Raw genomic sequence first — 15,048 nt, 5'->3', positions numbered from 1 at the left:
CAAATGCCAATGTCAATTGTAGAGGAAAACCTTTGATGTAATTAACTCGGGATTGATAATTATTCATTTTGGATGTACGTCAATCCAAAACTGATCAAGTCAACTTCATTGTGAAAAATATTCATCTTTGCATTTCACTTTAAAATAAAACTGATCCTGTTAACACTTATAATTAAAGCGAATTAGAAAACAATGTTCAAATAGATTTGATATTTTTGTGTTGATTGCTCAGAAAATTGCTCGATTCAGTCAAACAGTCTTTTTATCGCTCGATTTTGTACTCGTTTATGCTCAACAGATTCGTGAATAAAGAAAGCAATTCAAAATTTATGATTTTATAAGGTTATTATTTTTATTTGTTTGATAGTACAGTTTTTTATTACTCTTAGCACTGCTACTGTTGGTTGATCATAAGACGATGTCTTGCGATCGATAAGATGTCAAGCTTTTAGCTTCAATTTTGACTTCTTGTTAGATGTTGTTCAGCTTTTCATATTTTCCAGAGTTGACAATATTTCGTCCATGAAACCATCGTATCCATCAACAGAGTCACTTTTTGATTGACTTGCTATTTTACTTCCCTGGTTAGCATTTTTCTTTGGATCCAACATGATGCGAAGCATTTTATCGCCCATACCTTTGACAACCTTTAGAGCAGACATTGATTGATCAGGAAGAGATGAGGGTTGACCTGATTGTTCAGGTTTCTTAGGACAGCAAACATAAGGTTCACTGGATTTAAAATCAGGCTGACACGAAGTTGCGCTAATTATTGACCTTTCAACTGGGTTTAAAAGCTCAGGTTGTTGACAGGCTGATCGAGGAACACAGTCATAATTGGCTCGACAAGACGGTAACATCTCATCCAAAGTTGATCTTCTGAATCGCTCAGGATTCCCGTTTTGCCCATTTATTCCAATTTCATCACCTTTGGAAAAATTAAACATTTAAATTAGAAACAATTAAAAGATTTGATGGAGCCAAAGTCAAACTTAAAGACTAATCAATCAAGACAATTTTGAATAAAATGTACATTACCTAAATTGAGGACTCCGAAGATCATGGACATGAAAAATTGCACTATCAATGAAAATATCTCGGCCATGATGAAACAAAATTATGTGATTAATAACAAATTGTTTGGTGGTCTGTTTAATTTTATAAGTAACTTGTTAATTGAAACGTTTTGACTCAAATTCAGCTGGCTACTTATGTTGCACAAATGTTTAGCTGTTGATTTAACACTGAACACTCAACAATTGGAAAGAAGAAATGAGTTTCTTTGCTTTCGGTCTTTCTTTCATGGTAAAACTATAGAGCTGGATAACAGTTGGAATCATCTAAAAATTATAATAATTAACATGCCCGTCAGTGGTATTATCATAGTTAGTAACACAGAGAATAAATCACTCGAAGCTGATTATACCGGAAACTCATAAATCCTTTGAACTGAAGTAATAGCAATGCAAAGTTAAATTATGTAACTAACGATCAACAAATTAAAAAGAATAACAAAAGGCACAATAACATGAAATGTTCATTTGAGTTACGATAAATAGCTGACAGTAAAAACATTCAGCCGACGATCGATGCAAAGGATAATAATGAAATATATTGGCTTTTACTGTTTACATCTCGTCAATAAACCAAACTTCAAATTCGTTTCCTACCTTAGCTTGGTCCTTCTCTGGTGCTTCTTTGGTACTCTATTAGTCTCTGCCACTGATGCTTCGTTTGGTGATGCTTCACTAGTCTATAACACTGATCTGTACTTTATTATGAGCTTTAATACAATGAATTTTAGCATAGTAACAAAAAGTAGCATAGTTTTCACTAGAAAAACATAACTAACACAATTGTAACATTTATGCACAAATTGACACAAACACTGAAAGAAAAATGGACATAAACTAGTGAAAATTAATTTCTTCAAAGTTTGGACTCTGTAGGCTCGTAGTGATATAAAAAATGAGTAGATTGTCGCTATTTAAAAGTTTCTCTGATCAACAGTTTTTGAGAAAATCGAGTTCAAAGTTAAAACTTCGATCGCATTTCGTGCAATAACGGAAGCAGATTTTTTCATCAAACTCATTCCATTTATGTAACTTTTTATGGCAAACCAGAAAATTTACTTATTTTGAGAAACAAAAATTCCGATTTTCCGTAAAACGGATAAGTTCGATTTTCAGTCAAACCGACCTTTTTCTGTGACCATAAAATTTAGAAGGCTGAAACTTATTATTCGTATATAAAAATTGTTACTGCACATCATGAGTTGAATATTTTTTTCATTTTATCAATCATTCTCTTGATTTTGGCCATTGGCCTTAAAAGTTTGAGCCTTAATATATCGAGAATTGTGACACCTGCAATAATTATTCTTTCACTAATCATTAGATTTTATTATGCGCTACAAGAAGTTATGATATAATACAGCATAAAATTCATTTAACGATGAAGATCTTTCTAACTTCTAAGCCTTGGGTTTGAATAACAACATGTCTTATAAAATAAAGCTAAATCTGGTAACATGAGAAATACAATGCTATAGCTTTTTTTGTAGAATCCTGAATACTTTCATATCTCAACAAATTAAAGTGCATAATGAAATTTAATGATTGGTGCAAGAATGATCATTGTAGGTGTTAGCATTCTCGATATATTAAGGTTCAAACTTTTAAGGCCAATGGCCAAAATCAAGAGAATGATTGATAAAATGAAAAAAATATTCACCTCGTGATGTGCTGTAACAATTTTAATAAACGAATAATAAGTTTCAGCTTTCTAAATTTTATGGTCACAGAAAAAGGTCGGTTTGACTGAAAATCGAACTTATCCGTTTTACGGAAAATCGGAATTTTTGTTTCTCAAAATAAGTAAATTTTCTGGTTTGCCATAAAAAGTTACATAAATGGAATGGATTTGATAAAAAAAGCTGCTTCCGTTATTGCACGAAATGCGATCGAAGTTTTAACTTTGAACTCGATTTTCTCGAAAACTGTTGATCAGAGAAACTTTTAAATAGCGACAATCTACTCATTTTTTATATCACTACGAGCCTACAGAGTCCAAACTTTGAAGAAATTAATTTTCACTAGTTTATGTCCATTTTTCGTTCAGTGTTTGTGTCAATTTGTGCATAAAGTCATTGTTTGTTTTTAGCAGCAACTTTGATTAACTGACAATAAGAGTTGAATTTAAAACGAATGAATTTAGAAAGTTTAAGCCTGGCAAGAGAGATTAAATGACTTTAAACTCGACTATTAGCTTTGCCTGAAGCCAAAAGATCAGGATTAACCACCAAAGGATTTGTGAAGTTAAACTCAACGTCTATTCTGGTAAACTGCAAAGATCAAGAGCTTTTAGGAATCATCTCTTGAAAGTTTGGAGCATTAATGAAGTTGAACCAACCCATTAGAAACGGACAGTTCCTAACACCGTGCTCTCTCTCACCACTCTCTGGTCGTTAATGTTGACAGTCTTTGGACTAAAGTTTCTCATTTCAAATCTTTAAGATCTTGTGTTTCTATCGTTTATTAACATCAACTTTTATTCATTTTTGTGATCAATTGTGCTGTTTATTTCGCTAATTTTTGTCACCTTCTGTGTTAACCATTTCAACGATGGAAAGTGAAGTGTGTCAATTTTATGAAAAACGTTCAGTTCTAGTTACCGGTGGCACTGGTTTGATTGGGAAATGCTTGGTCTACAATTTGCTCGCCAATTGTCCTGATGTCGGTACTATATATCTTTTGCTAAGAAAAAAGCGTGAATTTAGTTTTGATCAGAGACGTGAACGTTATCTTAATTATGATATTTTTAAAAATCTTAAAACACCCAATCTATTGAATAAATTAGTTTTCATTGAAGGTGCTGTTGATGCCAAAAATTTAGGTCTATCAAATGATATTTTGTCGAAGGTTACAGCAGAAGTCTCAATTTTGTTCCATTCCGCTGCTTCAGTTGGACTGGAAGCTGGTTACAAAGGAGCCGAGTAAGCATTCAATTCGATTAATTGTTGATTTATCCCAATATTTATAACCTGCTAACCACAATGTGTTTCTCTTCATTTTAATAGACAAGCTGCCAATTCCAATCTCCGTGGAACCATGAATGTCCTCGAATTATGTCGTTCAATGACGAACTTGGCCTGTTTAGTTTATGTTTCAACGGCAACAGCTTACCACTTCAAGTCTCTCATTGAAGAAAAAATCTATCCAGTCCCATGCACACCGGAACAATTTTTATCAGTCATGGAATCAGGTGATGCTAAGGCTATCGATAAATTTTTACGTGAAGACATGAAAATGTTTCCAAATGCTTATACATTAACTAAAGCCTTGTCTGAAAATTTATGCCAAGCTGAGAATAGCAATATTCCTATTTGTATTGTGAGACCACCAATAGTGTCCAGTTCTGTAGCTACTCCGGTTCCTGGTTGGACCAATAAAATGCAAGCCTTTAATGCTATGATTCTTCTTTGGGTCATGGGCTTGAGTCGTTGTTTAACCTGGGACCCTGACACCCGAATCGAGGTGGCTCCAGTTGATTATGTTTGCAATGTAATGATCACGGCTGCCTGGTTTACTGGACAAAAAAGGCCTGTAGACACTGTTCCAGTGTATAATGTGGTCCCTTCGGAGGACAATTCAGTTACATGGAGAAAACTATTAGAATACTCACTAGACGTTGTCTTTGAATCGCCCAGCATTAAAGCAATTCGATGGCCTGGAAGACAAATGATTTCACCCAAGACACCATTTAAATTTTTATATTCCATTATATTTCAACACATTATTTTTGCCATCTTTTCCGATTTATTTCTGATTTGCACTGGTAGCTCACCTCAGTAAGTTTTGTTTACTTTTCATTTTAGTTAACCTTCCATGATATAATTCATTTCTGATTGATCTGAAGTTCTACAAGACCTTTTCTAAAATTGAACTTTAATTTCCAGAATTTGTGCGCTTATGATCAAGATGGTGAATACAATTAAATCAGTGCGATGGTTTTTAACTAAAGACTGGCATTACATCAACACAAATTATTTGGCTTTAACGGACCATCTTAATGAACATGATAGGAAATTATTTCCAATGAGTATGAAAAATATGGACTGGAAATCTTATATACATACTGGTTATTATGGTATCAGGAAGTTTGTTTTACATGAAGATGACGATAACACGAAAGCTGCTATTGGCCGATTGAGAAGGTCAGTCAATTTGATCGTAAAATTACTCATAAAAAGCATTATCTATCAATTAAAAGCCACTAATTCGATTTTTTTTGTATTTCTTTCAAACAGACTAACAATGATAACCAATGGAGCAGTTATATTTGCTTTCCTCATGATCATCTCTATGTGTTTTACTTTATTTTTGTTTCTTCAATACACTATTTTGATTCACGGTCGCTACTAAAAAGACGCAATTAACTCGATTTTGCACAAATCAACACAAATACCGAAAGAAAACTAAACTTGATTTATAAAGTTGAATGATGGATTAGACAAATCTTGTGCGTTAGAAGGATATTCATCATTATACGAACTCAAATTTTATTCTGTATTATGTCATAATGTCTTGTAGCCCATAATAAAATCTAATGAAAGAATAATTATTGCAGATGTCACCATTCTCGATATATTGATGTTCAAACTTTAAGGCCAATGGCCAAAATCAAGAGAATGCTTGATAAAATGAAAAAAGTATGAAATCCATGATGTGTAATAGCAATTTTTATGCCCAAACAATAAGTTTCAGCTCTCTGACTCTTATGGCCATTGAAAGCGGTCGGTTTAATTTAAAATCGAACTTATCCGTTTTACATAAAAGTAGGATTTTGGTTTCTTAAAATAAGTGGATTTTCTGATTGGGCCTCAAAAGTTTTATGTATGGAATGAGTTTGTTGAAAAAAACTGCTTCCGTAATTCAACCAGAAAGTTTCAGCTCTCGAATCAAATGTTCGCGTCATTGTTAGCACTTTTTGCATTTCATTTGTAAGTTTAGCCAGAAAATTGGTAAACTGATAAAAGATAATATAATGATTCAATAACTGATAAAAGTATTAATTCATGAAGTTAACCAACAATTTTGATGTACGAATGTACATGAATTAAAAATATTATGAAATAATGCTATCAGATGGCACTACTTGGATTCAATAAAAGTTTTCAATGTTTATTAATTCAGATACATGTATTAATAGTTTGATTACAATTGTTTGTGTAAATTATTGTGCAGCATTTTATTATTAAATTTTGTAGTTCAAGGTTTTGTCCATCTTGCACATTTTAGACCAGACCACATCTATCAATAAACCTTATATCGAGTCATTTTCGTTGGGATAATGTGTCGTTGATATTGTGAAAAAGGAGAAGTAAAATGGTTTTTTACAGTTTTAAATTTATAATAGTTTTAAGTAAATTAATATCGACTAATTTTTCTTTATTTGTGTTTGAATAGCACTTTAATATTCAGATATCCAAGGATTGAATCAAACAGTCCAAATTTTCATTTCTTTGTACTGAAGACCCCCAAAAACAAACATTGAGTTTCAATGAAATATTTGAATGTTATTCTCAATCAATCCTTTTTCTGGAAATGAGCTCTTCTTAAAGATTGATAAACCAGAAACAGTTTACATAATTTAGAAAGGCTTTTTACTGATTATGTCTTAATTACTGTCTATACTTGATGTAATCTATTAGAGTAAGTTACATGACCAGTGATGATTAATACTGGAGGAAAGGAAGAATTGAAATCCTTGATTGCTGGTAAGATATGATCAAACCTCATTCATAAATGAAGCAAAAAAATTGAATCAACATTTTCAATATTCCAAGTAAAGGTCAGTGACTTTAATTCACCTTGGTTAAAGTTGATTTATCAAATAATCATCTTATTAAATGTGAGTCAAGTTTTGTTGGATGCAACAAAATAGAGGAAAAAAAGTTAACTATCGCAGTGTTATCATGTAATAATGAATCTCTTTTCACTCTCTTTTCCCAGCCTGTCTGTCTTTCAGGTTACCTTTTGGAAATGTGAATTGAAGCCTCTTTTTGGTTACTGGTTTTGATAAAGATGTAATTTGTTGGCGGTGTTGAAAAGCCGATGCGCTGTTTGGTGAGTGTGTGTTTAAAGAGGAAATACTGGAAATGTGGATCAACCTATTGAAAGGTTGAAGCAAATCCATTAGCAATAACCAGGAGAAACAAGATGGTGTTGATGGTTATGGTGTTGGTAGTGTTAATGGTGATGAAAAGACGAAACTTGTAATGCTCAGTAAATCATCTTAAATTAACGTCTTTTAGACTGAATGATTGAGAGTGTGAACTGATAGTAAAGCTTGCTATTTACTTATTATTATTGCTAACACTATTTTGGGAATCTTGTTATTTCTGGTTATTTAAGTTACTAATTAACCCGACAATTTGTGCTTCTTGTATTTCTACCTCTCTCGCCATTCACCTTTAATTATCGCAATTATTTCATTTCTCTTTGATTACTCAAGATTCTTTTTTAATTACAATCCTTTCTTTAGCACTGAATTAAAGGTCAAGTTGATTGTCATTAATTGAAAAACATAATTAAACTCATGATGGATGAGTTGTTTTGGCTTCATCTTCATTCCAACCTTAAGCTAACAAATGTTTAGCTTTTCAAACCAACGGAAAGATTTTCAATCAATTAATTTGATTTTAAATCGACAAGAAATTAACCCGATCTGGTATTTAATTTCATTAGGTAATGAAAAGGTTAATTTTGATTAAGATTTACAAGATTTGTTAGATACAAAATTGTTACAATGTTAACCCATTGTTAATTTTAAACATTGCGCTCCAGATCATTGGCTGATTTATCCAGCTGTAGATTTGATTGGACTTTGGTTTTGGTTTTATGGGTTTAACCAGATTTAGGTTACCTCGAGAGGTTACTCTTTGGGTTTGGGAAACTGGTTGAGATGGTGTCAGAGACACGCAAACAAATGATAATCAATTGACTTTCAAATTTAATCATCGTTTGAAACATTGAAACAAATTTTTTCTCATTTCATAATCTTGATAACTTCATCATCTTCATGAATGGAAACACTGAGTCACGATCATTATTTAAATGTGAATGCTTGTGATGGGTTACATGATTGAACTGGAAACAGTTAACTTTCTCATCTCTATTAGAGTTGATCATTTAGATTTAAACAGATTATCACTTGGCTCACACTGATTTTGGAATAAGAAAAATAAAATTGCTATTCATTTTCGTTTGGTTTCACATTCAATTTTACATTCTGTCAATCTTAATCTTAAATTTTCTCACCTAATTCATATTCCTGGTGATCCTTTTACGGTTAGGTTAATCAATTTAAACTTATTGAATATTTAACTGTCAGTTGAATTGGTTAAATTATATCTAAACTCCAATAGCTAATAACAAGATTCTGTATCAAGTATCTCTCAATGATGAAGTACCTTTTTGTTTGAAAAACAAAAGCACACTTGGAGACGATCTTTACCTTTACATTTATAATTATTGTTGATTTGTTTGCTTCTATTGGGGTTGATTAATTGTAAATGATGATCAAGATGATGGATGTTTAAGATTAATTTAAATGAACATTGATGATGATGTATTGCGATGAGAATTGATTTTAACATAACCTTATTACTTCAGATATAACAAGTTGTTATTGCCAACTTTTGATGGATATTATAACAATAACAATAACACATAGCAAATTTAACTGTATTTAAGTCTTTTAAAACAGATTATCAGGCAAAATTTTCATGATTGATGGTTTTTTAAATTAATAAAGTAATTTGATTTTTAATAAGATTCATATTTATTTGATAAACAACAATTACGATTATTAATAAACAAGGAAACACAGACTCAAATCAATTTGATCCCGATACTGATCAAAGTTGTCATTGTTTTTTGGTCAACTTTATTGCCATCTTTTTGTCAATAGCATAACTACAATTATCACAGCTGATGATTATCACATCAGTTAATTGATTATTATTTTGACCGTTTTTAATTAACTTTATATTCTTTCTTTTTTTGGTGATCTGTTAATTTCAATATTACTTTTGGTATTATTAAGCTTGGTGTATCTTCAGGATTATTTTAAGTCAACTAATGACCATCACCATGACCTGCCTTTATAGCTGACTGAACATAATCTGTCAATCATTTATGGCTCACAATACTCATCATCTTCTTTTATCCAATCATTGGTCAACAATTATTCTAACCATTTGATTTAAAGTTAAGGCCAGTTCATCTTCAAAATGGATGCTGACATCTCATGACTTTATGATGATCACACACAGTAGACAATTATAATTAAATCTATTAATTGTCATTTCCAATGGAACCTGAACGCGTTTGAGTGAATTATGACCCTATTCACCGATCAACTTAATGGTCATGATGATGACAATCAAATTTAACCATCAAGGTAAATTAAGTTGACCAGTCACGAGAAGTGAATATAAAGTATACGCTGTTCAATGCAATCAGAAAAATTGTATTTTTGTTCAATAACGTTTACTTATTTCTTTTTGCTGGTAAAAAGGCAAAAAATAAATCATTCCTAATCAACAACAATCATGGTAATCATTTCATTTTTCAATTGTGTTTATTATATTAGGTTCAAAGAAAAGTACAGATTCATTTGCATTACAAATCTACATTTACAATTGATGGAGCCCACGATGAAGTTACAGAAAAAGATGAAGCGTAATTATTCATTATTACGGGTTGAATCAAGTTGAAGATGGCAAACAATTGGAATAATCTCAATTTGACAAAGAGAGATCATCTATTATTAATGTTTCAACTATTCAGATGGCTGTTCAACCTATCAAGAATTGTTAGAGCTGGAAATTAATCATATTAACAATTGAGAAAGTGATTGTCCTCTAATCAATCCAAGGACAATTCTGTTTTGACGTTGGAACCTTTTTTGTTGCTCATTTTTTGCTGCTTTTTCTGCTGCTGTTGAGTTTATAGTCGTAGGTGATTATTAAACTGCATATTCATGGTTCAAGATTACAGTAACAAGAAAAATATGATTATTATTATATCGTCTATGTCTGTTTAAATCTTCATAAATACACACATACATGCATTATGTGTATTGTTAGTCGTGTACTTTGACTGCTTGATTGCCGATGCAGTTAATGTTTATTCTCACTCAGTTGAAACAGTTGCAGTTGGCTGTTGCTGGTTCTATCATCTTTGCTTCATCGTTTTGCTCCTTTGGATGTTCAGATTCAATTTATCATCAGGATAAGAATCCAAAAAAGATATGAATTTTCTTGGGTAACATAACCTCTGCTAAAAACAGCCAATCTATTGTAACGGGTGTGAAGTTAATTTGCACACAATGATTTTCAGCTAAACTAATCTGTAGTTGATGATCAAATTTCGATTCCAAACATCGTGGAGAAGTGTGGCTTATTCAGACAAATGGTTAATATTATCAACAAGAATCTGAGTGGTATTATGCTAGAGACGAATTCGATACCGCATATTATTCAACAATCTATTATAAAACTTATTCTTTCATTGATCGTCTCCAAGTCAACAGCATGTTAATTGACAGTTGGTAAAGATAGTTTGGTCCAGCTTTACCTTCGCTTTAATCTTTTAAGACTCAAGATAAGAATTTATTTCAGAGAAAAAATTTGAGTCTGAACCAAAATAGCAACATCTAAATATTCAATCAAACTAATTTAATTATTCACATATAATGTGTTATATTTTACATGCTTATTATTTAAACGTATTTACGGTATTATAGCTGTTTTCATGTGCTATCTTGCTTCTAAGATATTGTTCAAATCGGTATGATAGCTGGACAGAACGCTATGTAGAACGAAATCCATGCTTTAAATGTATTTTTGGCAAAACATCAAAATAGTCAAACTTGACTATTCTTATTTCAGCCTGACAATTGGTTAAACTATCCAGATTTTGAAATGAATTTCCCCTAAAGCTAAAGGATTAAAGGATTTGTCCAGCAAGAATAGACCCAATGATTCATAGCTTTAAAATCATTTGCCTAGTGACCATAGATTTGGATGTCAGCTTTCCAACTATAAAAAGGCCAGTGAAAGTGATTTCTTCAACAGTTGAGTTTTCGAGTCATAGACGTTCTCTTGTCGTTTAAACTTTCTAAATTCATTTTCTGTTGTTTCTAGTTTTCTTGAAAACAATTCACATCGTCCATCCAAAATGTCTTCAAATTTAGTTTTCCATATTCTTGCTCTCATCTTCCTGTCAATCAACCCAACTTCAAATGCTTTCCCTACCTTTGCTTCGTCCTTTTCTGGTTCTTCTCTTGGTAACCTTTTCAGTGGTGTTCCCCACATCTCTGGTGCTTCTGTTGAAGGTACACCATTAGTTTCTGGTGCTTCTATTGATGGTAGTCAACTAGTCTCCAATGATGGTCTAGTTGTTGACTCATCTAATGCCGCACAATTCCTTCCTCAAGACTTTGTTGTACCATCAAATGTACTTGGATCTACCATGTTACAGGAGGTTCCATACACTGAAGTTATTCCTGGCTATGGAAAGGTTAAAGGATTTTCATCTAAACTCAAGTCATATTTACCAGGAAATCCTTTCAAGGGTTTATTCAAACGTAAGGAAAGTGAGGAAGATTTTGTTATTGCCGATTCTATCGTAGAAGCTGAACCAAAACAATTTAAAATTGATCCTCGTCTCATCAAGATTGCTTCATCAGGTATGTTTGATCTAGACTCATTAAAGTCGATTTATTTTTAATTGTCAATTGTTCTTTTCTTTTACCAAAAGCTGTTGGACATTTACTCCCAGTTGCCAAGAGTTCTGCTTCTGCTGGTATTGGTGCTGCTGTCGGTGCTCCTATCGGTGCTATGATGGGTGCTAAAGCTGGTGCTGTTAAAGGTGCTCAAGTTGGTAAAGCTTTAGCTAAACAAAAGGTTGTGATAAGTAAGAAAATTGGAGAAGTTGCTTCTGAATTCAAATCCAGAAGTATAGCTGTTGGTAAAGCAACTCTAAACAAAGCTGTATCCAAAATCACTATCAGTCCAACAGACATCAAAATCAAAGAAAAAGTTACAGTGAAAGTACAAAAGCCTAAAAGCTTAGAAGCTTCAGTCAAGTAAGTTATACCCAACAATTGATTTCAAATCAAACTCGTTATACTATTTACTAAATTATCACTTTTATTTTCAGAATCCAACACCCAATTGTCGGTGATCAATTTGGTAAAATCAAATTGGAAGCAGTTCAACCTAAATCCACCAAAAGTGCTTAAGTGCAATAATTATATAAAAATATTATGTATATCAAAAAATAACCTTATTTTGATAATTTAAATAAAAGAGTATACAAAAGAACAGACTTTTGAGTTAAGATTTCGACAGTTCTCTTGATTTCGGCTATTGGTCTAAAAACTTTGAACCTCAATATTTCAATAATGGTAGCACCTAAAATCATTAATTGACCAATCATTAGACTTCATTATGGGCTATGATATCTGGAAATTTTAGTTGATTCAAGAAACATCAAAAAAAGTTATAACATTGTATTACTTAGGTTGTCAGATTTGATACTTGATTTGTACCAATGTATTAATACTTCACCTACAATAAGATTTCTTTACCTTGAACTTTCACTACTCTATCAACATCTTGCGAGTTTCCACCTTTTCACCTTTACTTTTAATACTTGGGTCTAATCGCGTGCTTTTCAGCTTATCTGTCGTAGATTAGGAACATTATACAGCTAATTATTCTGTATGATTCACTTTGCATAGAATCAACTCGTAAACAAACGAATTTCCTTGTCCTTTGTCCAGTAAAACTTGATTTATCAAATTTCAACTTGTCAATGCTTTGCCAAATTAATATGAATCTATCTGAATAGTCTTGAGGCGACGTTTGTTTTCAAAGGAAAAAACATTCAACATTAAACGTCGACCTTGAGTCAATTGGATGAAAGAAAAGACTTGCTGTTAAGTAAGATGTAATCTCAGCTCTTCTCGTTTGATTTGACTAGATGTTGCATAGTGATTTTCAGTATGTTGATTACCTTTTGTTGGTGTATTACATGCACTTGTTTGTAGTTTAGTTTAAAGTATTTTCCTTTATAATATTGTTACTTTCATCTACCTTGTTTAGTTTAATTTTTAGACTTCAACTTCATCTTCATTTTTCACCATGTTGGTTGAAAAAATTATTTTCACAGTTCTCTCCTTCTTCTATGGGTTTGTGGTTTCCCTTATTCTTATCGGCTTTCATCTCTACACTAGATTCAAACACATTCGTAATCCAGACCATTCTAAAAGGCCTGCCATACTCGATGACCCAAAATACGGAAAACATCATACTGTCAAAACAAATGTAAGTCTCTTTTCACCAATTTATAAAAATAGAGAACATTTTCTGTCTTTGGTTTTATGTTTGTATTTTAACCCATGATGTATACTCAGGGTAACCACTAGGTTACCTCCATGGTTATTGTTTATACACCACACTGGCTCGTCAAGTTCAACAGCTTTTTAATATTGTCAGTAGCCAAATCCTCGAGCTCTTCCCTCGGGCTTAATTTCCATAGCTTCTCGGACAGTGGCTTAATCTAATGTATACTCTACCCTTTCTTGTTGATCCAAGTCTAAACAAAGATAATCTTTCCAATAGTCGTTTCTTTAGAATGTCCCAAATTTACCAGAAATTAACCAGAAAAAGAACCTAAAAATTCAGCAATCTAGCAATGATTTCCTTCGCATTTTATTTTTGACTTTTCATCAGCTGATCTATTCACATGATATTTGAATATTTTTTGCAGCTTGATCTTTAAAGATTTGATTTTCTTGATGCTAATTGTACAAAATGTACATTATGTACATGTACATTATCGAAAGCCCAAGTAATATCGAAACGTATTAATTAATCTATTTTAATTTTTAAATATCCTTAATTAGAATAAAAGTATTCATTATGTTGCCAAGGGTAACCCAGATGATCCGATAATCGTTTTCCTCCATGGATTTCCTGATTTCTGGTTTACCTGGAGGGATCAATTGGTTGAGTTTAGTTCCAAAGGCTATTATGCAGTTGCAATTGATATACCAGGCTATGGTGAATCAAGTAAGATCTTGGAGCCTGGACAAAGGAGAATAGACATTCTAGTGGAAGATCTGGTCAAGGTGATCCAAACTATAACTAAATCACCAGAGAAAAAGATAACTTTGGTTGGTCATGATTGGGGTGCAGCTTTATCCTTCTACTTGGCACACGATCACCCGAATCTGGTTGAAAAATTAGTGATCATTAATGGACCTCATCCAGTACTTTTTAAAAAAATGCTCAAATCCAGTCTGAAACAATTTCTGTGTTCTTGGTACATGATGTTCTTTGGATTACCCTACCTACCTGAATTTGCTTTCCAAACATATGATTTGTATGGCTTGAAGAAGTGTTTTGTAAAAGCCGATAGGTCACAGATTATGAGCGAAAGTGAAATGGAACCGTGGAAGTACATTTACAGTCAACCAGGAGCACTTACCTCGACAATAGGCATTTATCGTGATAATATCGGAAAAGATGACTCTAGGTATCGTGGTGATTTAAGGATAAGACAGCCTCTTATGGTTATTTGGGGCGATAGCGATTTCGCCTTAACAACTGATTTGGCTTCTGGAACTGCTAAATATGCCGATAATCTACGACTAAGATTAATCAAAGGTGCTGGTCACTTTGTGCCTCTTGAAGAGCCTAAAAAAGTCAATTCTTGTATTACCGAGTTTCTCAATGAGTTTAAATGATTCTAAATTAATTACTAACCATGGTATGATTTCATTATAATTAATAAGACAAGCAATTGTTTTTAAATTCTGGTTTCTGTTCAAAGGTATTATACAATTTAACAACTTTCAATTTTATGTTTCCACTTCATAAGAAGCTAAAGGCTTGGCATGAAAACAAGTGTTATCGCCATCAAATTTTGCTATTCCATCATCTATGTGATTAATAAAGTTAATTTACCAGAA

At 32.4% G+C, this 15,048-nt stretch overlaps 4 protein-coding genes across 6 annotated transcripts; 3 read left to right on the top strand and 1 right to left on the bottom strand.

Annotated features, from left to right (window-relative positions):
• Nucleotides 1–326: 326 nt before the first annotated feature.
• LOC107360251 (uncharacterized) lies at nucleotides 327–1,264 on the bottom strand. The gene is made up of 2 exons (XM_015926884.3): nucleotides 1,039–1,264; nucleotides 327–928 (listed from the first exon to the last, which is right to left on the bottom strand). The coding sequence occupies exons 1-2, from the start codon at nucleotides 1,103–1,105 to the stop codon at nucleotides 483–485; spliced, it is 513 nt and encodes a 170-aa protein (XP_015782370.1). The 5' UTR covers nucleotides 1,106–1,264; the 3' UTR covers nucleotides 327–482.
• Nucleotides 1,265–3,407: 2,143 nt separating this feature from the next.
• On the top strand, nucleotides 3,408–5,619 carry LOC107360712 (fatty acyl-CoA reductase wat-like). Its single transcript, XM_015927430.2, has 4 exons — nucleotides 3,408–3,994; nucleotides 4,079–4,849; nucleotides 4,958–5,215; nucleotides 5,309–5,619. The coding sequence occupies exons 1-4, from the start codon at nucleotides 3,624–3,626 to the stop codon at nucleotides 5,421–5,423; spliced, it is 1,515 nt and encodes a 504-aa protein (XP_015782916.1). The 5' UTR covers nucleotides 3,408–3,623; the 3' UTR covers nucleotides 5,424–5,619.
• A 3,355-nt stretch (nucleotides 5,620–8,974) lies between these two features.
• On the top strand, nucleotides 8,975–12,394 carry LOC107360713 (uncharacterized). Of its 3 annotated transcripts, none has more exons than XM_089268185.1 (5): nucleotides 8,975–9,465; nucleotides 9,658–11,117; nucleotides 11,213–11,757; nucleotides 11,829–12,156; nucleotides 12,231–12,394. In XM_089268185.1, the coding sequence occupies exons 2-5, from the start codon at nucleotides 11,047–11,049 to the stop codon at nucleotides 12,310–12,312; spliced, it is 1,026 nt and encodes a 341-aa protein (XP_089124311.1). In that variant the 5' UTR covers nucleotides 8,975–9,465; nucleotides 9,658–11,046; the 3' UTR covers nucleotides 12,313–12,394. The 3 variants fall into 3 exon arrangements, with proteins under 3 accessions (XP_089124311.1, XP_015782917.1, XP_089124312.1); XM_015927431.3 differs by having other exon boundaries at nucleotides 8,976–9,465; nucleotides 9,658–11,142; XM_089268186.1 differs by lacking the exons at nucleotides 8,975–9,465; nucleotides 9,658–11,117 and having other exon boundaries at nucleotides 11,150–11,757.
• Nucleotides 12,395–13,085: 691 nt separating this feature from the next.
• On the top strand, nucleotides 13,086–15,048 carry LOC107360826 (uncharacterized). The gene is made up of 2 exons (XM_015927551.3): nucleotides 13,086–13,399; nucleotides 13,981–15,048. Exons 1-2 carry the CDS (start codon nucleotides 13,217–13,219, stop codon nucleotides 14,821–14,823), a joined length of 1,026 nt encoding a protein of 341 aa, XP_015783037.1. The 5' UTR covers nucleotides 13,086–13,216; the 3' UTR covers nucleotides 14,824–15,048.

The sequence above is a fragment of the Tetranychus urticae genome, chromosome 2 (assembly GCF_039701765.1).
Source record: "Tetranychus urticae isolate SD_2017Ah chromosome 2, NJAU_TeUrti_SD_1.0, whole genome shotgun sequence".
NCBI lineage: Eukaryota > Metazoa > Arthropoda > Arachnida > Trombidiformes > Tetranychidae > Tetranychus > Tetranychus urticae.
Note: the sequence above shows the minus strand (reverse complement) of the source record. Positions and strands in the feature narration are given on the sequence as shown.